This window comes from Molossus molossus, unplaced genomic scaffold (assembly GCF_014108415.1).
Source record: "Molossus molossus isolate mMolMol1 unplaced genomic scaffold, mMolMol1.p scaffold_m16_p_6, whole genome shotgun sequence".
NCBI lineage: Eukaryota > Metazoa > Chordata > Mammalia > Chiroptera > Molossidae > Molossus > Molossus molossus.
Genome location: NW_023425399.1, coordinates 78,848,602 through 78,870,875, shown reverse-complemented (window position 1 = coordinate 78,870,875; position 22,274 = coordinate 78,848,602). Strand labels below are relative to the sequence as shown.

Genomic DNA, 22,274 nt, shown 5'->3' with positions numbered 1-22,274 from the left:
GATTTTATCTAGCATTTCTATGTCGGCAGTTTTTTTTTCCAGACTATCTAGTGAACCATATCCTAGTGATAGAAAGAGAAGTTGTTTAGCTGATTCCCAAAACCAAATGTTTCTGATTATCTCACCTTGAGGATATGAATGAGAAAAAGCATAAAGTTGGGGAATTTTCTCTCAGTAAAAGAAGTAAAAATGAAAATTTAAATAGCAATAATGTTTAAGTGTGTTTGGTTAAAACCTCACATTAAATTAAATTGATTTGTGTAGATCATTGCAAGTTGGCCAAAATAATACTGAGATTTCCAAAAGAAAACAAAGCAATGAGTAATCAGACCCTCATACTTGTTACAGGAGGAATAAAGCCAGTGTGACATAAAAGCTCTTGTCTCTCATGAAACAGCCATGAGGAGGGAGAAATTTTGGAAAAATGTGCCCAAGCATCAGCATCACGGGCATAAACTAGATAACATATCTAATGAGAACTAAGAGAATTAAATGAGTTAATTTTTGTGTAGAACTAAAAACAGCCCTGGCTGGTTTTTCTCAGTGGTTAGAGCATCAGCCTGCAGACCAATGAGTTGTGGGTTCAATTCTGGTCAAGGGCATGTACCTTGGTTGCAGTTGGTCCTTGGCCCTGGTTGAGGTCACATGGGAGGCAACCAGTTGGTGTGTCTCTCTTGCATCAATGTTTCTCTCTCTCTCCCTCTCCCTCCCTCCCTTCCACTCTATCTGAACAAAAATATCCTTGAGTGAGGATTAATAAAAATAAAAAATTTAAAAAAAATAAAGAACTCAAGCTGCGGTACATTTACACCATGAAATACTACTTGACTGAAAAAGAAGGAAATCTTACCTTTTGCGACAGCATGGATGGACATGGTTATTATGCTAAGTGAAATAAGCCAGTCAGAGAAAAACAAAAACCATATGATTTCACTTATATGTGGAGTCTAATGAACAAAACAAACAAACAAAACAGAAACAGATTCATAGGTATAGAAAACAGACTGACAGCTGTCAGATGGAAGGAAGGTTGGGGAGCCGGGTGAAAAAGGGGAAAGGATTAAGCAAAAAAACACACAAAAAAACAAAAGACACCTTGTACACACAGACAACAGTATGGTGATTACCAGAGAGAAAGGGGGTAGGGGAGGTAGAAGAGGGTAAAAGGGGAAATGGTGATGGAAAGAGACTTGACTTTGGATGGTGAACACACAATACAGATGCTGTATTATAGAACTATACACCTGAAATCTATATAATTTTATTAACCAATGTCACCCCAATAAATTCAATAAAAAATTTAAAAACTCTCAAAACAGTGTCTGGCATATAGTACTATATGAGTACTTGTTAAATAAAATGTGTGGAATTATAACCATATCATTTGGATGATGTGTTCCTATTCCCCCTAGATAAGAAACGTGGGATCCACACAGCTGAGCTATGGTGCAGAAGTGAGTCATTAACATTGTATCTATTTATAGCTAAATCCATACAGAGGTATAGAATATCCTATCTTCAGAGCAGAGGTGGAAATTGAGATAGGGAAGTATCACCCACTTCTTTTGTTTACTAATACACAAAATAGGTCTCATTTCCTTTCTACAAGATCTGGTGTATGTGCTACATTTACTGGAGATTTAAATAACCACATGCTTCATGGAAATTAATATATGTGAGGGAAATATACTTTTTATTATTCATGTATATCTTGGAAGAATGGGTTCAAGTATTTGGTAGTATGACCTTTTTTTTAAAAAAAATCCTCACCCAAAGATATGTTTTCATTCATTTTTAGAGCAAAAAGAAGAGAGAAAAATAGAGAAACATCGATTGGTTGCTTCACAAATATGCCCCCACCAGAGATCGGACCCGCAACCTAGGTATGTCCCTGACTGAGAATTGAACCCACAACTTTTTAGTGTGTGGAATAATGCTTCAACCATGCCACTTGACCAGGGCAGTATGACCTCTTTTTAAGACAAGTATCTTATTCATTTCTGGTACCTGAAAAAAATGCTCAATCAGGGATGAATAGCAGGGCAATGATACTTCAAATTACTGTACCTTCAGGTTTTCCAGGGTCATGCTATGTAGTGACAATAAATTCTTCTTTTCCTGGAAGACCCTCATTTTTATTAACCAGGGTCTGAATCCAGTTTTAGGGGCTCAGCCATATAGTATATGTTCATTGACTATGGTGTCTATAATGTTCAGCAAGGGCCAAAGAGATTAGGAAGCTGATTCTATACCAAATGAGAGATTAAACTACAGATGCTTGATTTAAATGGGGTCTTTTCCTGATAAAGCCATCATAAATTGAAACCACTGTTAAGTCAAAATGCATTTTTAATACACTTAACCTACTTAACATCGTAGCTTAGCCTAGCTACTAAAACATGCTCAGAACACCTAAATTAGCCTACAGTTGGGCAAAATCACCTAACACCATGAATACGATGCAGAGTATTAGTTGTTTACTCTTGGACTGCTTGACTGATACAGAGCTCACTGCCGCTACCCAGCATTACAAAGGAGTGTTGTACCAAATGCATATCATTTGCCTGGGAAAGATAAAATTCAGAATTCTAACTTTGGTTTCTATTGAATGCATATCATTACCACAGCATCATAAAGTCTGAAATCATAGGTTGAACCGTAATGAGTAAAAAGGAGACCATCTGCAGATGATTTATCTCCCTCTTCCTCTCAATATTTGATATTCGCAAAATACTGCAAGTTAACTCAGCTTAACAAGTATGTATTAAAGCCTTAACAATAGACAAGCTGTGGAAACAATGATGAAAAAGATATGGGTCCCAGACCTGCTTCCTGAAGAGCAAGTTTAGTAGGGAAGACAGACACAGAGCTTCACAGCATTAATCCCGATTATAATTAAAATTATTTGGACTTAATATGTGCCTTCTCACACAACACAGTAATGAGGACAATAACCGAGTCTACTTTACAGTATCTCGAGCAATTAACACAGTGTCAATCACCTACAGCACTTACTATAGTACGATGAGTGCCAAGAAAGAGGTATATGGAAGATGCTAAGCCATGTTTCCAGAGTACCAAGGATTCACTGTGGGTTCACTGCAGTACAGTCGGATAATGAGAACATCCTGCCCCTCCGGTGAGTTGTATGTGCATACCTGTTGAGATGTCTTCAGTGGGAGCTAGTCTCAATTATCAAAAGTTGTGGTGGGCGGGATGGGGTTTCCCCCAAAGTGCTAAAATTTTGTTTAGTAAGCCTTCCACTTGGGAAGCACCTTTGCTTCTGGATAGCTAAGCGGTGCCGGAGGTGATAGGAAACAAATATTTGGCTTTAATTCTAAGTTTTAAAGAGGAGGGGTAGAGAGAGAGACATAAAATTCCACAGTTCCAGTGAAACTAGAAAGGCAGTCAGGGCATAAGTCAGAGTGGAATACAAATTGCACCTTCTGTCCTAGAAAAAGCCCTGCAGTCTTTATGGCGGAGGAAGTGAAATGAAGCACCAGGAGGCCACAGGAATTTGGCCCAGGATGAAAACCAATGAGGTGGCCAATAAAGTCTTTATATCTTGTAAAATTCTGACTCTGCTCTTTCATTTGTCCTTGCTTCAGAGCACTACAACCACCCATGGCTTAGATCTTATTATGGCTGCTGCTTTTCCAAACCGATACTTTTCTTACCATCTCCTTTGAGCTTTTCATTCCTTTGCAAAAATTCCTCCCTGTTTTCAAAAAAAGAGCATTAAAAGAAAAGAAAGAAAAGCCCTGGCCAGTTTGGCTTAGCAGTTAGAGCATCGACCCACGGACTAAACAGTCTTGGGTTTGATTCCGGGCAAGGGCACATACCTTGGTGATGGTTCAGTCCTCAGCCCTGGTCGGATTGTGTGAGAGGCAACCAGTCAATATGTCTCTTTCACATTGTTGTTTCTCTCTCTCTCTCTCTCTCTCTCTCTCTCTTTCTCCCTCCTACTCTATCTGAAGATAAATGGAAACATATCCATGGATGAGGATTAAAAAAAAAAGTGACAAAACTCTGAAATAATAAGGTAGATGGGCTTTTGTTTTTATACCTATTTATATCCTTTGCTTTAAAAAACATAACTTTATTACAGGCATTAATCACATTTGGATTAAACTCCCTCTGTGGGGAGGGATCATTTTTATATTTCTTTTTTTTTTCCTCTTTCCTTTCTTTTTTAATCTTTATTGTTGAATGTAAAATGTATTACAGATGTTCCACATTTTTCCCCCATTGACCCCCTCCTCCCCACTCCTGCCCCCTCCCGCCTTTTCCCACACTATTGTCTGTGTCCATTGGTTATGCATATAAGTTCTTTGGTTTATTTCTTCCCACCCCCCTCAACCCCTTTCCCTTTGAGGTTTGTCAGTCTAGCAATGAATTTGTACTTCTTAATCTCTTCACCTTTTTCACCCATTCCCCCAATCCCCCTCCCAACTGGCAACCAACAAAATGTTCTCTGCATCTATGAGAATGTTTCTGTTCTACCTGTTCATTTTGTTTATAGATTCCATTGTCGATAGATATGTATTCATTGCCATTTTGTTTGTTCATATATTTTATCTTTTTCTTCAAAAGGACCCTTCATCATTTCATATAATAACGGTTTGGTGGTGATGAACTCCTTTAACTTTTTCTTGTCTGGGAAAGTTTTTATATGGCCATCGACTCTAAATGACAGTTTTGCAGGATAGAGTAATCTTGGTTGTAGGAAGAAGACTGACAAAATTTTGACAGTGTGCCAACACAAGGGTGTTTTTATCACTCATTTAGAAATATAACTCAATATTATATTCAGTTTATTTTTGAATAGGCATCTCTCTACCTAGAAGTCAATACTCAAACATCACCAAACTATTCAATTTTTTTAATTAAAATTTTTTCTTAATTAAATTTGCATATATGAAGAAATATAACACACTGGGCAAGTTATAAAGTATAGTTGCAGGCTTATGTGAATTATGATTGCTTTCAACAATTACTAAAATCTTTTCAAAGAAAATCTTCATATTAATGAATGTCTGTCCATGTAACAGACTCAAGAGAGCCACAAATCTGCCATTCTCAAAACAGCAAATAACTACTAATATAATGCCATAAATCAACTTATTTCCTTTAAAACTTCACTACGTAATTCCAAGGAGTACAACAAAACATTAACAGCTCCCAATGTTCTCAGGGAGAACATTGGGAGAATTAGGTAGACTTCTTTGATTTTTTCTTCTCTGCTTCTTCCTTTTCCTTTTCTATTGCAGTGACTTGTAATTCAATTTCTTTGGCACTAAACATCTGAAAAGAAAAACAATTTTAAAACAACATGCAATTATACCAATAATTTCTAAATATTTACAATATAAAAGAAACCTATTATACCTTATAAATTTCTATTTTATATTTATAACTTTATAACTTCAAATTCAAATGAAATGTTTCAAAAGGTTCAACAGCAACATACTTGTAACTATTATAAACAAAAACCAGACCTCTATGACATTTCCACTATAGTGCTAAAAAGGAAAGCAGGGTAAAATGTGATACTGCATTACATATCTAATATGAAAATATAACTCTAAAACCATTTTAATGCAAGACTTATTCTATTCATAAGCAAATAACTCATTACTGAACTCCCCCTACCTGCACCCCACTGTGTGATTCTCTGATAGGGTTTGACTACTTTATCAACTCGTAGATAGGAAAACGATGATTTATAATGCTTTATTTACAACTCCCTCACTAAATTCAAAGCAAAATAAAATTTTCTTTTACTTAAATCATTTTTATTTTATTTAAAATCAAAGATAGGAGCAAACTGCTCAAGGTTGTACTGTTAAACTTATCTGCTAGAACTTAAATCCAGATCTACCCAATTCCAAAGCATGTGTTCTATTTGCCACACAGCCTATCCTGAAATGCCACGTGGAAGAATATTATATCTTTGCTGCCAGGATACATACCATCCTAACATTCATAAGTGAAAACATATATATAACTCTGTGTGTGTGTGTGTGTGTGTATCTAGGTGTGTATATATGTATGTGATGGGGCTGGAGAGGTGACTCTGGTCTCAGTGGTTCCGTGTCCCTGCACTGTTGGCACAGGTCCCTAGGCCCTTGGTAGCAGTGATGACAATCCAGCCTAGTTTCAATCTCCACACTCTGTGTTCAGCATCCTGATTATTTACGTGGGGCCCTATAAGGGAAAACCCCATCACTCTATCCCTATTTCTCTAATTGAAACTCTACTGCTGCCCTATCCTCATATCCCCATCTGTTGGTTAACTAATAAAACATGGGATATGGTGTCATAACAACAATTATATCAATAACAAGCACTCCCCTCCAAAAGAAAAACAAAAGCCCCACTGCTCCACACAGCACTGATTTTAATACTCCTTCCCCTTGAAATATTTTCCCTAAAATAAATGGTATATGTAAAATGATTTTTTGGCACACTTTTTTTTTTTTTTTATCCTCACCCAAGGACACTCTTTCATTCTTTGTTCAGATAGACCAGGAGGGAGAGAGAGAGAGAGAGAGAAACATCGATGTGAAAGGGACACATCGAGTGGCTGCCACCCGCACGACCAACCAGGGCCAGGGACAAACTGCAACCGAGGTACATGCCCTTAGCGGGAACCAAACCCGGGTCTCTCTGGACCGCAGGCCGACGCTCTAACCGCTGAGCCAAACTGGCCAGGGCTGGCACACTTTTCATATAGTTTCTCATGCTTTGAGTGTTTTTGTATACTCTCAGCTAAAGAGAGCTAATTGACAAACCTATTTTTCTACCTAATGAACAATAGTGAACCATGTTTCAAATGCTCTTTAGCCAATGAATTTATTTTGTGGTCCAGTAGTTTTAACCCATAAAGGCTGACAAAGGTATAAAAATAATAGTGTTAGACTTGCACAAAGAAATATGGAAAGGTTATTACACCGGGTGTTAAAATTTAAGTCTTATAGTGGATCAAGACACTTTAAAATGAGTAGTGGAGAAATTAGATAAAAACCAGTAGGCAACCAAGAATGGGTGGAGGTTTAAAAAAATTTTTTTTTTCTTTATTGATTTTTAGAGAGACAGGAAGGGAGAAGGAGAGAGAGAGAGAAATACTGATGAGAGAGCACACTGATCAGCTGCCTCCTGCATGCCCCCTACTGGGGATTGGGCCCACAACATGGGCATGTGCCCTGACTGGGAATTAAACCGGCGACCTCTTGGTGTATGGGTCAATGCTCAACCACTGAGCCATACCAGCTGGGCTGGGTGGAGGTTTTTGACATAATGAATGAAGGAAAACATTATGTTAGAAGCCTGGAGGGCCAACAATTATATAAATGGCAGTTGAATGACACTAGCTGGAAAAATATCTTGGTTTCAGGAGATCTAAAAACACAGGAAGAGTGCCCAGGCTGGTGTTGCTCAGTTGCACCAAGGGTCGTAGCTTTGATTCCTGGTCAAGGGCACGTACCTGGGTTGCAGATTTCATCCCTGGTCCTGGTCAGGGCGCATGTGGGAGGCAACCAATCAATGTGTCTCTCTCACATTGATATTTCCCTCTCTCTCCCCCCCTATTACCTCCCTCCCTTCCACTCTCTCTCTAAAAAAAAAAAAATGGAAAAAATATCTTCAGGTGAGGATTAACAAAAATTAAACTAAAAATACAGAAAGAGCAACTGCTCTCTATGTGGTGCCAGGAATGAATCTCCATAAGGAATATGTTATACTTAACCCCATAAAGGACTGACTCAGTAGGATAAGAACATATACTAAATGGGATAGCTCTGTACATAGATCTCAGCACTTCTAGGTCTTCACAAAGGGCTAGGGATAGGTAACTGCTTGCAATAAGCACATGCAAATTAGTGAGTATCAGCCTACAGAAATAAAGCTGAAGTTGTCATAGTGTCGGTGGATGCTAAGGGATGTTCAAAAAGCTTATAATGAAGATTCACAGGTGTCCACATTTTAACTTTTGTCAAAATATACTACAGATAATTTCTTCCTGTTTGGTTCAAGACTTACTTTCAAAGGTTGGTTTCTTCTTATTATAGCAAGTTCAATGTTTTTTCCACCAGACTGGACAACCTATTGTAGAACAAGTGTAATATTAGAATTACTTCAGAAAATTCTGTGTTTTAATAAGCAACTGAATGAGGAAAATAACCCCGTGCTTTTCTGAATATGCTTTAATAGATCACTTACTTCTAGCAAAGCTCTTATCGCTAATTTGATAGCTTCATTGTCATTTGCTATAGCATCTTCTGTGTAATTCTTTTCCAGAAATTCTCGGACAGTTTTAGCACTTCGGCCTATTGCGTTTGCCTTGAAAAATAGAAGATGACTCTTAATATCACTGCAATATGAAGGAATTTATGGTTACTGAGTTTAAAGATTTACAGTATTTCTTAGCATGATTGCTAAATGAAAATTGTAGATTTGAAAAATTAGCAAATGTTTCAGCAGCTCATTTAGTCACTATACGAATAATCTGTAGTGATGGCATGAGTAATTTTCTTCTTTTTTTTTACCCTCATCCGAGGACATTTTTCCATTTTTTGTTCAGATAGAGTGGGAGGGAGAAGGAGAGAGACAAACATCGACGTGAAAGGGACACATTGAGTGGCTGCCACCTGCACAACCCAACCAGGGCCGGGGACAAACTGCAACCGAGGTACGTGCCCTTTGCAGGAACCGAACCCGGGTCTCTCTGGACCACGGGCCAATGCTCTAACCGCTAAGCCAAACTGGCCAGGGCGCATGAGTGATTTTCAAATATACCAATGCTTGATACTGGCCAATGCTTTCTGTTGCTTTAATGGCTGCCAAGTTCTTGATAGCCAGAAGATATTGAGAGAGTTGAAACTCCAAAAAATGTGGGGAGGAAGGAGGCATGACTTTGCAATATGGAGCAAAAGGAAGAAAGACAAGAGAAAAAAAAGAACATCAACATGAAGAATGCTGTTTACATAAATAGGACTGTACATCACATGCTTAGAACTTAGAATAAAGCACATTAATTATTAAATTCATTGTCTTCTTTGACTCTATAAGCAAGAAGGGTTTCTTCTGTACCATTCTCCATTTTTCTATGTTCTTCAGAATTTTTCATCAAATGAAGGAAAAGGTAAACAAACTTCACTGGCTGCATTGCTATAGGTAGTATATGGCATGTTCTTTTAATTCAGTCTAAATTCCAGACTAGTACTAGTGATGATGATGATGATGATGATAGTAGTAGTTATTTACATTAACAGAGCAATTCTGTGCCAGGCACTATGTTATGCATTTTACATGAATTATCTCACCTAACCTAACCATCCCCCGAACAATAAAATAGGTAATATTACTAACCCCATTCATGGGTGAATAAATAAAGGGCTGGAAGGGTTAAAATTATTTTTCTTAACCTCAACCCTATTAACATTTTGGGCCAGATAATTCTTTGCTGGGGCAAGGGGCGGATGCTGTCCTGTGCACTGTAGGATGTTTAGTAGTTTCGATCAAATGGATGCCAGTAGCACCTCTTACTCCAGTTCTGACAACCAAACATGCCTTATATATTGCCAAGTGTCCTATAGGAGAACAAAATCACCCATATTTGTGAAGCTTTGGCTTAAATTATCATGCCCAAGATCACATAGTGGGTAAATATGCAAAACAGTCCCTATTATTTATGGATACTTCCATGTGCAGTGAAAGTGTAAAGTTATGCATAGAAAAGATAAACATCAAATTTAGGGAAGTGGTTTCCTGGAACATGTAGGACAAGAAGTAGTAGGAAGGGAATGAGATTAGAAGACTACACAGAAAGCTTCAATTACATTCAAGCTGGCTGGTGGTTACATGAGTGTTTTAAGTATTATTTTCATTACTCTAATATTCCACTTAAAAAAAGTGATCTGAAGCAAATATGGTAAAATGTTAACATCTATTTAAACTTGGTGAATATATAATATTTTGTATGCTTAGGTATATGTTTGAAATGTCCATTAAAAACAATCATTTCTTTTAAAAACTTAAAACTGTCCATGCTTCTGCCTAACCACTTTCACATAGAGTTCCATGCACTTGTACCCATTTAAGGTCTTTGCTCTGATGTTTCCACTCTCCACTACATCACCCCTCTTCACTATATCATTTTCATAAATTTGTACATGTTCCCAAACATCTGTCATTCTTACTCCTCTGTTTTGCAACTTACACCCATTAAGCAAAGCCACACACCATTTCTTCTCTTGCAAAATAAACCCCAAAACTAACCACTTCTCACCTTTTCTAGCACAACCAGATTCAAATCACCTACTTTTATTATATTACTTGTGTCCATCCTTGCCCTCTCTATACATTTTATCATAGTAGTCAGAAGAATCCTTTTTTAAAAAGCTACTTTAGCCCAGCTGGTGTGGCTCAGTGGATTGAACATCATCCCATGGACTAAGAGGTCCTGGTTTGATTTCCAGTTAGGGCACATGCCTGGGTTGTGGACTTGATCCCCTGTGAGGGGTGTGCAGGAGGCAGCTGATCGATGTTTCTCTCTCACATCGATGTTTCTGTCTCTCTCTCTCCCTTCCTCTCTCTCTAAAAATTCAATAAAAGCATATATATTTTTATTTTTTAAATTAATTAATTAATTAATTTTTGTTACAGATGTTTCTCCTTTTTCCACCACTGATTCTCCCCTCCCTCTCCCCCCTCGCCCTGTCCCCAGCTTTGTTGTCCATGTTCATTGTTCATGCATATATGCATATAAGTTCTGTGGTTTATCTCTCCCCCACCACCCCCTTTTCTGGGGATTGTCAGTCTGTACCCCACTTCCACATCTCTGGGACTACCCCATTCCTCAGACTGTTATGTTCATTATATTCCACAAATAAGTGAAATCATATGATACTTGTCTTTCTCTGTTTGGCTTGTTTCGCTTAGGATAATACTTTCCAGGTCCCTCCATGTCACCTCAAAGGATAAGAGATCTTTCTTTCTTACAGCTGCATAGTACTCCACTGTGTATATGTACCACAGCTTTTTTATCCATTCGTCTGCTGATGGACATTTGGGCTGTTTCCAGATCTTAGCTATGGTAAATAGTGCTGCTACAAACATGGGGGTACATATATTCTTTCTTATTGGTGTTTCAGGCTTCTTAGGGTATATTCCTAAGCTCAATTAATATTTGACAAAGGTGGCAAGAGCATACAGTGGAGTAAAGACAGCCTCTTTAATAAGTGGTGTTGGGAAAATTGGACAGCTACATGCAAAATAATGAAACTAGACCATCAACTTAGACCATACACAAGAATAAACTCAAAATGGATAAATGACTTAAATGTGACTCATGAATCCATAAAAATCCTAGAAGAAAATGGAGGCAACAAAATTTCAGACATCAAACGCAGCAGAATTTTCACTGATACATCATCTAAGGCAACAGAAACAAAGGAGAAAATGAACACATGGGACTACATCAAACTCAAAAGTTTCTGCACAGCAAAAGGTACAATCATCAAAATGGAAAGGCAACCCACTATATAGGAGAACATCATTGCCAGTGATATATCAGATAAGGAGTTAATTTCCAGTATATATAGAGTGCTCATACAACTCAACAAAAGGAAGACAAAGAACCCAATTAAAAAATGGGCAGAGGAACTAAATAGACATTTCTCCAAACAGGACATACAAATGGCTAAGAGACATATGAAGAAATGTTCAACATCGCTAATCATCAGAGAGATGCAAATTAAAACAACAATGAGGTATCACCTCACACCTGTCAGAATGGCTGCCATCAACAAATCATCAAACAACAAGTGTTGGCGAGGGTGTGGAGAAAAGGGGACTCTAGTAAACTGCTGGTGGGAATGCAGACTGGTGCAGCCATTATGGAAAACAATATGGTGTTACCTCAAAAAATTAAAAATTGAACTTCCATTTGACCCAGTGATCCCACTTGTAGGAATATACCCTAAGAAGCCTGAAACACCAATCAGAAAATATATTTAAATAAATAAATAAATGTATGTATGTATGTATGTTACTTTAATGTTTCTGTTTTGGCAACACTGACTTTGGTCCTGCTCAGAGTAAAATCCAGTCTTACAACGAAGTATAAGAAAGGCCCCCTATGATTTCCACTCTCTGCTCCATAAACTCCATTCAAATCTCAAGTCCTACCACTGCCCCACCCCAACTCTTCTCCTTCCATCCATTTACCCCTAAAACACTCCAAGAAGCCACACGTCAGAGTATTTGCACTTGCAGTTTCCTTTGTCTGGAATGCTCTTCCCCAGATATGTTTCACATTTTGCTCCCCACGCTTCTTTCAGGTCTCTGCTCAAATCCTCTTCTTCCCTGACTACCCGCTACAAAATTACACCTCCTCTTCACCTTCCTCATACCCCTTATCTGACTTTGATTTCTCTAGAGTAGTACTTCTGAAATTTTAATGAATGTAAAATTATATAGGGATCTTGTTAAAATAGAGATCCTGATTCAGAAGGTCTGGTGGGACCTGCTATTCTGCATTTCTAGTTAGCTCCCAGGTGATACTGATGCTGCTGCTTCCTGACTCACACCTTGGCTAGCATGTGTTACTACCACAATCTAACATATTATGTATTTACCTGTCTTTCTGTCACCTCTAGCATGTTAATATCTCTAAGAGTAAACTTTTAGACACTTCTATGCTCAGTGTGTAACACATATTACGAGCTTAATACTGTTGTTGAATAAATCCTGTATTACTGTCAATCTTAAAAAACAAACAAAACACAACCTTCCTTGAACCCATATTCTCCTCTAGCTACTGTTCCATTTCTCTGCTCCCCTTTATAGCTAAACTTCTTAAAGGAAATATCTCCACTTCCTTTCCTTTACTATTCCCCTTTCCTCAATTTTCTATTTTGAACATTTCAAACCTATGAAAAGTTGAGAGAACAATGAACAACTAACTACAAATCTTTTTGCCTACATTCATAAATTGCTAACATTTTGTGATATTTGTTTTATCTCTCTCCATTTACTTATACACACACACATGCACACCCTTTTTTATGTTGAAGATGTCATAACATTTCATCCCTAAATTCTTCTATCAATCCCCTTAAAACAAGGATGTTCTCTAATATAACATTGTAATTACCATATCCCAAACACTTAAGACTGATATATACTATTACCTATTATATTTACTATCTCTGGTTGTCCCCAAAGTACAAAATGTACTTTGTAACTGCTTTCCCCCATCCAGGATCTAATCAAAGACCTTGGACATTTGTTTTTTTGGTCTCCTTTAAACTAGAAAAGTCTCCCTGGCTTTTCTGGTCTTTCAATGAACATTTTAAAAATGTATTGTAGAATGTTCCACAAATCTGGATTTATCTAATTATTCCCTCTTGATCAGATTAAGGTTAAATCCAACAGCAAGAATACTGCAAAGGTGATGTTATTTCTCTTCCATTACATCACATTAGGAGGCACATTATGCCAATTTATCCCATTACAGGTAAGGCTAATTTTGCTGGTTATGAGAGTGTGCATCAGATCTCTGCACTGAAAAGGTATCTTTTCTCCTTAATAAGTAGTAGTTGGAATCATGTGACTACCCTTTTCCCCAGCCATCTTTATGTTTAAATAGGAGAGGATGACAGCCCACTTAAAGGTAACATAACAGCTTCAGGTTATCAAAATAACAATGTTAAGGAAACTGTTATCTCAGTCATGCATAAGAAGGCAGTGATACAGCAGAAGACACCAGAGCAGATGCAGAGAGTCATTTTGTGAATGGATTGGATTATTTAATAACATTAACTTATTGTGGAGGAAAGATTGCTTTAAAAAAATGTCTTTGAGATAGTTTCTTAGCTTTTTAATTATTAGGTGACATGTAAAGCCTTTGTAAAGATTTTTCTCAAAGTTTAAAAAACCTATTAGCCAGGATCATGGTGTAATAAGATACAATGTTTTTCCTTTGTGTGTGTGTGTATTAATCCTCACTGGAGGATATATTACATTGATTTTTAGAGTAGAAGGGAGGGGGGAAAGGCACGCCCGCATGTGAGAGAGAGGGGGGGGAGAGAGAAACATTGATGTGAGAGAGATACATCAATTGGTTGCCTCCTTCCCAAACCCCACTGGGGCCAAGGATTGAACCTGCGACTTAGGTACGTGCCCTTGACTGGGAATCAGACCTGAAACCTCTTGGGATAACTGCTGAGCCAAACTGGCCAGGGCTGTTTATCCTTTTAAAAAATTTAAGTGCATGTGTAGAGTTATGAAGCTATTGTACATTTATGATTTAACAAAATAATGCTAAAGGAAAAATATTAATTCTAGCAATCTAGGTGTTTGTAAGCAGAAGAATTTTTAGTTAATGTAATGTGCCATACCCCAGAACCTATTACTCCAAGTAAAAAATATTTTCTGCAATGTGAAAATGTATAAAGGAGGAAAAAATATCTCAGAAAGGATGTCCCTCCCACCACAATTGATCTAGATACTACCAGAACTACATGGTGACTGCCAAGCTGACTGACTTCGCTGGACTCTTCTGTCATGGAAGGGGCAGCAGTATGTCTTCACTGGAAGAGACTTACTCGGGATGTGAGTTTACCTTCCTTATACCAAATGTTTCTGTCAGCCACTATCTGTGGACTTGCTGAATGCTTTCTTCACCATGATGACATCCTACAAAACATTTCTGGTGACCAAGGAACTGATTGTGAGGAAGTGAGAGAAGGCTTATGCCCAGAGGATTCACTGGTCTTATCATGTTTTTTATCACTGCGAAGTAGCCAGCCTGACAGATATATGGAATAGCCTACTGAAGACTCAATTATAGCACCCGCTAGTTGACATCTTATGGAGCTAGATTTCTGTTCTATATGATCCTGTGTGTGTCCTTAAACAAGCAGCAGTAACTAATTTCTGCCATAGCTACAAACCTAAAAATCAAGGGATAGATGTTTCATTATTACCCCCAATGACCCACTAGTAAAACTTTTTGCTCTTTGTCACCACTAGGTTGTATTAAAGGTCATAGTTTCCAAGGTGGGGGAGGGAGAAGAGGCAATGTTCTACCGGGACAGAACAATAATTTCACTGAACTAGAAGCTGAGACTGCCACTTGGCCATTTTGAACTCCTCATTCCCTTGAATTAGTAGGCAAAGAAGGGGTTGCTGTAAGAATGGTATAATTTATTCTGATTATCAAGGGACATAAAGTTAATATTATAGAATGGGACCAGGGAGATGTCAAGAACTCAAGGGATTTTCTAGAGATCTCTTATAGTATTTCTATGTGAAGTAAAAAAGTTAATGGAAGACTATAATCCATTAAGGCAGGATCACTAATGGACCAGAATCTTCAAAAATAAAAACAAAAAAGTTTATGTCACATGGTGGATAAAGAACTCCAACAAATCAAAGTGCTGGTATCAGCTGTTTCTATTATTGTTTCTGCAGCAGAACATGTGGCCACAGGTTATATTTTTAATTTCTTATTCGTACTCTCCATTTCACATGCCCTCTAGCCATACCTTGAAAGACTATAACCTAGCACTGCAAAATATTATCAACACATGGTACCATAGCTGGTTCCTTAATATCTACTGTACCTTTTTTTTTTCTATCCTCACCCGAGGACATATTTCCAGTTTTTGTTCAAATAGAGTGGGAGGAAGAGAGAGAGAAACATCAACATGAAAGGGACACATCGAGTGGTTGCCACCCACACGACCCAACCAGGGCCAAGGACAAACTGCAACTGAGGTATGTGCCCTTAGCGGGAACCGAACCCAGGTGTCTCTGGACCGCAGGCCACCGCTCTAACCGCTGAGCCAAACCGGCCAGGGCTCCACTGTACCATTTTATCAGACTACTTGGCATAGTAAGTCAAGGTAAAAAAGAGCAAAACAAGAAAACACCCCCCTCCCCAAAGAAATACTTGATCTTATGGCTAAAGTGCTATAGTCTCCCCAAAACAGAAATAAATCCAGATTTTACTCTATCTTTCAAGACTGGATACCAGAACTTACATAATACTTACAGGGAACCATTTGGCTTAAGGGAGGTAGCATCATGTAGAGGAAAAAACACTGAACTAATAAGCAAAAGACTATGAGTTCCTTTTTTTTACTTACAAAAATTATGTTTTTAATGATTTTAGAGGGAGAGTGAGAGAGTGAGAAACATAGATCAGCTGTCTCCTGCATTCCCCATACTAGGGATTGAGTTGGCAACCAGGGCATGTTCCCTGACCAGGGATCGAACTGGCAGTGCCTCTTGATGCATGAGATGACACTCAACCAACTAGGCCACACAGGCCATGGCAGAAGACCCTGAATTCTAATTTCAGTTTTGCTATTAGCTAGTGGTATGCACTTAGAAAAAAAATCACTTAACCCTGGAGTCTCACCAAACATGTAAAATAAAAGTTGCTAAATGTTTTTTTTAAATATATGTTCTTAATGATTTTGACGAGGAAGGAAGAGGGAAAGAGAGAAACATTGATGTGCGAAAGAAACAGATCAGCTGCCTCCTACATGCCCCCACCTAAGGATTGGCTGCCTCCTGCATGCCCCCTACTGGGACTTCAGCCTGCAATCTGGGCATGTGTCCTGACCAGGAACTGAACTGGCAACCTCTTGGTGCATGGGATGATGCTCAGCCACTGAGCCACACCAGCCAGGGCCTAAATGTTTTTTGTTATAGATGATTTTTCAAAGCCTTATATAATACCCCCTTCAACCCAAAATCTTACAAGAAAGTGCAGAATGTAAAATTAGTAAGATAATGATAATGGGGTATACATGTACACACATGCACACACTGTTCACAACTTCCCCACATCCACCATATGGCCTTAAAACACTATAACAGAGCGTAGATTCAGACCTAGATGATAAATGAAATCCCGAACAATTTCTAAATTCCATAATTTTCCTCACACTAATTGACTTTGAAATAAGAAATGCTTCTCTGGCCCTGGCCGGTTTGGCTCAGCGGTTGGAGCGTCGGCCTGCGGTCCAGAGAGACCCGGGTTCGGTTCCCGCTAGGGGCATGTACCTCGGTTGCAGTTTGTCCCCAGCCCTGGTTGGGTTATGTGGGTGGCAGCCACTCAATTTGTCCCTTTCACGTCGATGTCTATCTCTCTCTTTCTCTCTCTCTCTCTTTCCCTCCCACTCTATCTGAACAAAAAAATAGAAAAATGTCCTCGGGTGAGGATAAAAAAAAAAAGAAAAAAAAAAAAAAGAAATGCTTCTCTGTGTGACCTCAGGGATCAACCAAATTAAAATGGAAACATACATAAACTTGGAAATTGTTGTGTTACGAAATTGAAATGAGGGTAATGATGTAAAGATAAGAGCAAACAGAAGATAGCAGACTTCAAAATATTTAGAGAGACTCAATCTAATAATTTGTTTTGTTCAGGGCACAGATTTGGAGGCACAAAAAACCTAGTTCATGCAAACGATTTCTAACTGGCAGAAAAAAAGTCTGGTATTTGCAACAGGTAAATTCGTAGTTTCTGATTCCAATTCGATTATGCTGGTAGCTTAAAAGAAGGTGGGCAGCTAACAAGTATTCAGATCTTTGTGGTAAGAATATAATCCACTGTTTTACTGGATTTGTTAATTGGTTTATAAAATAGTATGTGTATGGTCAGCTCAAATCAAATACTTTAGTTAATACAGGCTTAAAAATCAAGGCAATATTTCCCAATTAATTTATCTGAAAGTTAATAATAGTAAAATAAACTCTTCATAAAATTGTTTTAAAGCCTAAGAATTTACTCTTTTAATAAAGTCAAAATCACTTAAATTAGATTCTATGGTGTAGTCTTATTCTTATATACAAGAATATACAAAAATTCACTTCTGAAAACTGCCACTAGTTTTGCTAGGTCCTAGATTTTTGTGCACCATTAAATTTAAGTGCACCATAAAACAAAGTTAGTAGTTGGGTAATAAAACAAGAATAACAACTTATCCAAGAAACAAACTATATCTCAGGAATTATGTGAAGATAATTGCAATGCACTGACATATAATAATAAATTCAGTCTGGCTGGTGTGGCTCAGTGGTCGAACATTGACTCATGCACCAAGAGATCGCTGGTTTGATTCCTGGTCAGGACACATAACCAGGTTGTGGGTCAAATCCCCAGTGGATATGGAGGAGAATGCAGGAGGTGGCCAATCGATGTTCTCATCAATGTTTCTATCTCTCTCTCCTTCTCACTTCCTCTGTCTCCAAAATCAATAAAAGAAACAAAAAGAATAGATTCATAGTTTGGGGTGTTCTGACTCCCCTAGAAGAGGATGCATTAAAGATTTCAGTATGGAGTTCATAAGCTCATTTAATTCTTTATTAAAAGCAAAAAGATTATATACTTCTATTCAAAGCAAGCACCCGTGTGATGCAGTACTAATTTGGAAGAATGAATGAGGAATAGGAACTGGATATTTCTCACTTGGACATTCGTATACACTTAGGTTTGTCACATATTTTCAAACATAAAGAAAAGACTCTGTGATTAATAAGCCAAAGTATTTCTCTACCCATCATAAACCATCGTAATTGTTGACTAGCTAAATGGTTACATAAAGTTTCCACCACCATCAATACTTTAATGTAACATAATTTTTAAAAGCGATAAAGCATTTGCAGTGAATACATTTATTCAACTTCTTTTAATATATTAAAAGAATTCAAGATTCACCTTCCAAGCATGGTAAGTACCAGAGGGATCGGTCTGATATAATCTTGGGATACCATCATCATCAAAACCTACAATTAAGGCAGAAATACCAAAAGGTCTTCGTCCATTGCTCTGAGTGTATTTCTGAAAAATAAAATGTTTCCATAACTACTTTCTGTATAGACCATGCAAAAGCCATACTATTACTTATCAAGTGTCAAATTCTAATAGTAAAGCATTCTTGTCAAAATGATCTTTATTGATTCCCATTCTGTATATCTTTAAAATCCTCTTCCCTGACTTTCTGGGCTAACCTCAAATCCATGATGAAATTTTTAAAAAATGTACATAGTCTATAAAATAATATCCCAAGTTTACATATATATGTTCTTAAATTGTTTCCTTGTTGATTTACGCACATTTTGTATATAACAAGATTGCAATCTTTTTAATACAGCAGAGAACTGTATATTTCACATTTTTGTTTCCAGTAACACTGATTTTAGTGAACCGTGCTTTGGAATCACTCCTTGGTTTACTTTGGGAGACACCAAATTGTTATTATTACCAAGTATACTCACTTGATACTATATTCTGTCTACTATATACTAAGTTATCTCTATATAAAACACAACTAAGACATTTCTTCCAGTTCCAAAACAAGGGAATCTTTGTTTCTTTGAAGAAAAAGCATGCTTTTTCCTCACAGACAACAGTGCACTGGAAACCAATTGTATTTTTTACTTTAGTGGCAGGAACCTCCTGGATTTCTGCTCCAGGGAGTGGAATTCACACTAATTCTGAGACTGGTCCCCTTACAAGTTGTGCAAAGAGGCAGACAGAAAGCTCAAGATGACAATTTTAAGCAGCTTTCGGAATTGTAAATAACTTTGTGGCTCGAAATAGTTATATATAAGCTTTCTTCCTGGACTTTATGTACTATATCTATTTTTAAATTTTTTACATTTTATTATATATGTATTTTAATAAGTCAGTTCAAATTGTGGATGCAAATAACTGGCTACATAAACATAAATGAACTCTTAAAATAGGGTTTATGTCTTAATTTCTCTGATCTCCTAATGTTCCTAGATCACACTGAAGTATGAAGAAGATGCTTCGTAAATATACCTTAGAGGACAGACCCTTTTACTTTATTTGCTTAATCATTTTTTAAAATAAAAAAGTAACACATGTGCATGGTTAACATAATTTAAAAGTATCGAAGGTGTATCTAAAGCATCTCTCTTTTTTGTTCCAGAGCCCTGGACCATCCTCAGTGGCAACTTCACTGTTACAGACTTAAAATGTATGTTTCTACAAATGTTCTATGTACAACCTTTATATTTCTAGAAAAAAAAAAGAAAAAAAAAGAACTAAAATTTACAATTGGGAATCTTGTATATACAATGTTCTACACCTTGTTTTTTGGTGGATACCTTTATAACTGCTGAGAAAATCAAAGCAGATAAAAAAGCAGAATAATATAAAAATGTTTGACTTTCCTGCAACATAAATTAAATTTAAAAAATAGGGCAATTTTAAAATAAGTATGTAATTAAAAATTTTAATATATAGAAAATATGGTCTATAAAAAAATCTCTATGTGGACAAATTGTAAAATCCATCCCGGAAAGTGTTCTAAATGTTTTAAATGTATTAAACCATTTAATCCAATTCAACAGAGTAGGTATTCCTATAGTGCTCATTTTATAAGTAAGAATATAGAGGCAAAACAGGCTAGTTTTCCCAAAGCACTATGTTATACTTATTTGCAAAATAAAAGAAAAATGAAAAAACAATGCTGAAGTTCCTTCAGGGATATATTTGTGCATTGTTTGTTGAACAATAAAAATTGGTTCAATTTTTTAGAAAGTAATTTAGCTATATATAACAAGAGTCTTAAAACCAATTATAATCTTTAATCTAGCAATCCCATACTGAAAATTAATTTAACAATATAATTCAAAAAAATAAAATAAAAGTGGTTTCAAAGATAATGTTATCAAAGTAGCAATTTGAGAGCCAGCAAGTAAGAGAAGGAATGAAAAAATGGAACTAGAAACAACCTAAATAATTACTGATAGCAACTAAAAACAGTATTACAGGCGTACCTCTGAGATATCTAGACCACCACAATAAAGAGAGAATCAAAATAAAGCAAGTCTTAATCTTTTTGCTGGTAGAGGGTCTTACTTACAATTTATATTAAGTACAACATCTGTGAAGTGCAATAAAGCAAAGCACAATAAAAGGAGGTCTGCCTATATATAGTTATATAAAGACAATGTTTACATATATAAAAACACATAAAATAAGTGAAAAAATACTTGTATATATCATGATTATACTTAGTATTAATGTACCTACTCATGGATTCAGAAGTCATACCTGAACCTCATCAGTGGTGTTTAGGTTTGTAGGTGAAAGAATCATGGGTATTGCTTTGGTAAACTCTAAAAATATGATTCTCATTACTCTATCTCCAGAAGTGAAGTAATCCCTTTAAAAGATTCGATTTCTTGCTCTTTTTAATTTTAATATAATTCCCAGAACTGATACTGACTGAGATTCCTAGTAATCAAATAAATTCATTCCACTGGAGTTAACAGTGTGAGTATAAAGTGTGAGAAAGAATAAATAATTTGAAGTTTCACGATTAGACTCATAATGATAAAGGAGAAAACTGGAAGCAAGTTTCTGCTATATTGGCTTACCTGTTTTAAGGATGCTATGAAGCGAGTTATGTATTCTACAGTGACTGGGTCCTCAACTGTAAGTTTATGACTTTGGCACTCCACACGGGCTCTGTTTATTACTACTCTAGCATCAGCAGTCAGTCCTATAAAAGTAGTTGATATGTTACACAAATGAATGACTTTTTTCATTGTCAAAAGGGTTTTAGCTACCATAAAATCTTTCTTAAAATGTTTTTTTCTTAATATATGTTCATTATAAAGATTTTTGTAAAATTCTTTGTGAATCACTCATCCAACATTCTGATTTATTTCCTTCAGGACTTAGTTTGATGTATTATTTACTTTTTTATTATTATTTTTTTTATCCTCACTCAAGGACATTTTCCATTTTTTGCTCAGATAGAGTGGGAGGGAGAGAAAGAGAGAAACATCGATGTGAAAGGGACACATCAACTGGTTGCCACCTGCACGACCCAACCAGGGCCGGGGACAAACTGCAACCAAGGTACGTGCCCGTAGTGGGAACTGAACCTGGGTCTCTCTGGACCGCAGGCTGATGCTCTAACCGCTGAGCCCAACAGGCCAGAGCTGATGTACTATTTACTTTTTAAAGAAAATGACTTTAAAGAACAATGGTTAAACACCAATGTTAAGTAAACCATTTCCCAAAGGTTAAAATGGTTTCATTCACAACAATTGGGCTGGTTGTTAGGGTTTATTAAATATATTTTTTATTAGGGCACATGCCTAGGTTGTGGGTTTGATCCTCAGTGTGGTGTGTGCAGGAGGCAGCCCATGGATGTTTCTCTCTCACATTTATGTTTCTCTCTCTCTCTCTCTCAAAAAAATCAATAAATATT

At 37.0% G+C, this 22,274-nt stretch overlaps 1 protein-coding gene across 1 annotated transcript in view; it reads right to left on the bottom strand.

Annotated features, from left to right (window-relative positions):
* Positions 1–4,968: 4,968 nt before the first annotated feature.
* The window catches only part of PSMA8 (proteasome 20S subunit alpha 8), a 48,910-nt gene continuing 31,604 nt past the window's right edge, over positions 4,969–22,274 (bottom strand). The window contains exons 5-9 of the mRNA XM_036245070.1: positions 21,433–21,557; positions 18,737–18,859; positions 8,221–8,340; positions 8,041–8,103; positions 4,969–5,304 (exon numbers count right to left, since the gene is read on the bottom strand). Of these exons, the coding sequence (XP_036100963.1) occupies positions 5,212–5,304; positions 8,041–8,103; positions 8,221–8,340; positions 18,737–18,859; positions 21,433–21,557 (524 nt within the window). The 3' untranslated portion in view covers positions 4,969–5,211. The remainder of the gene's footprint in view (positions 5,305–8,040; positions 8,104–8,220; positions 8,341–18,736; positions 18,860–21,432; positions 21,558–22,274) is intronic.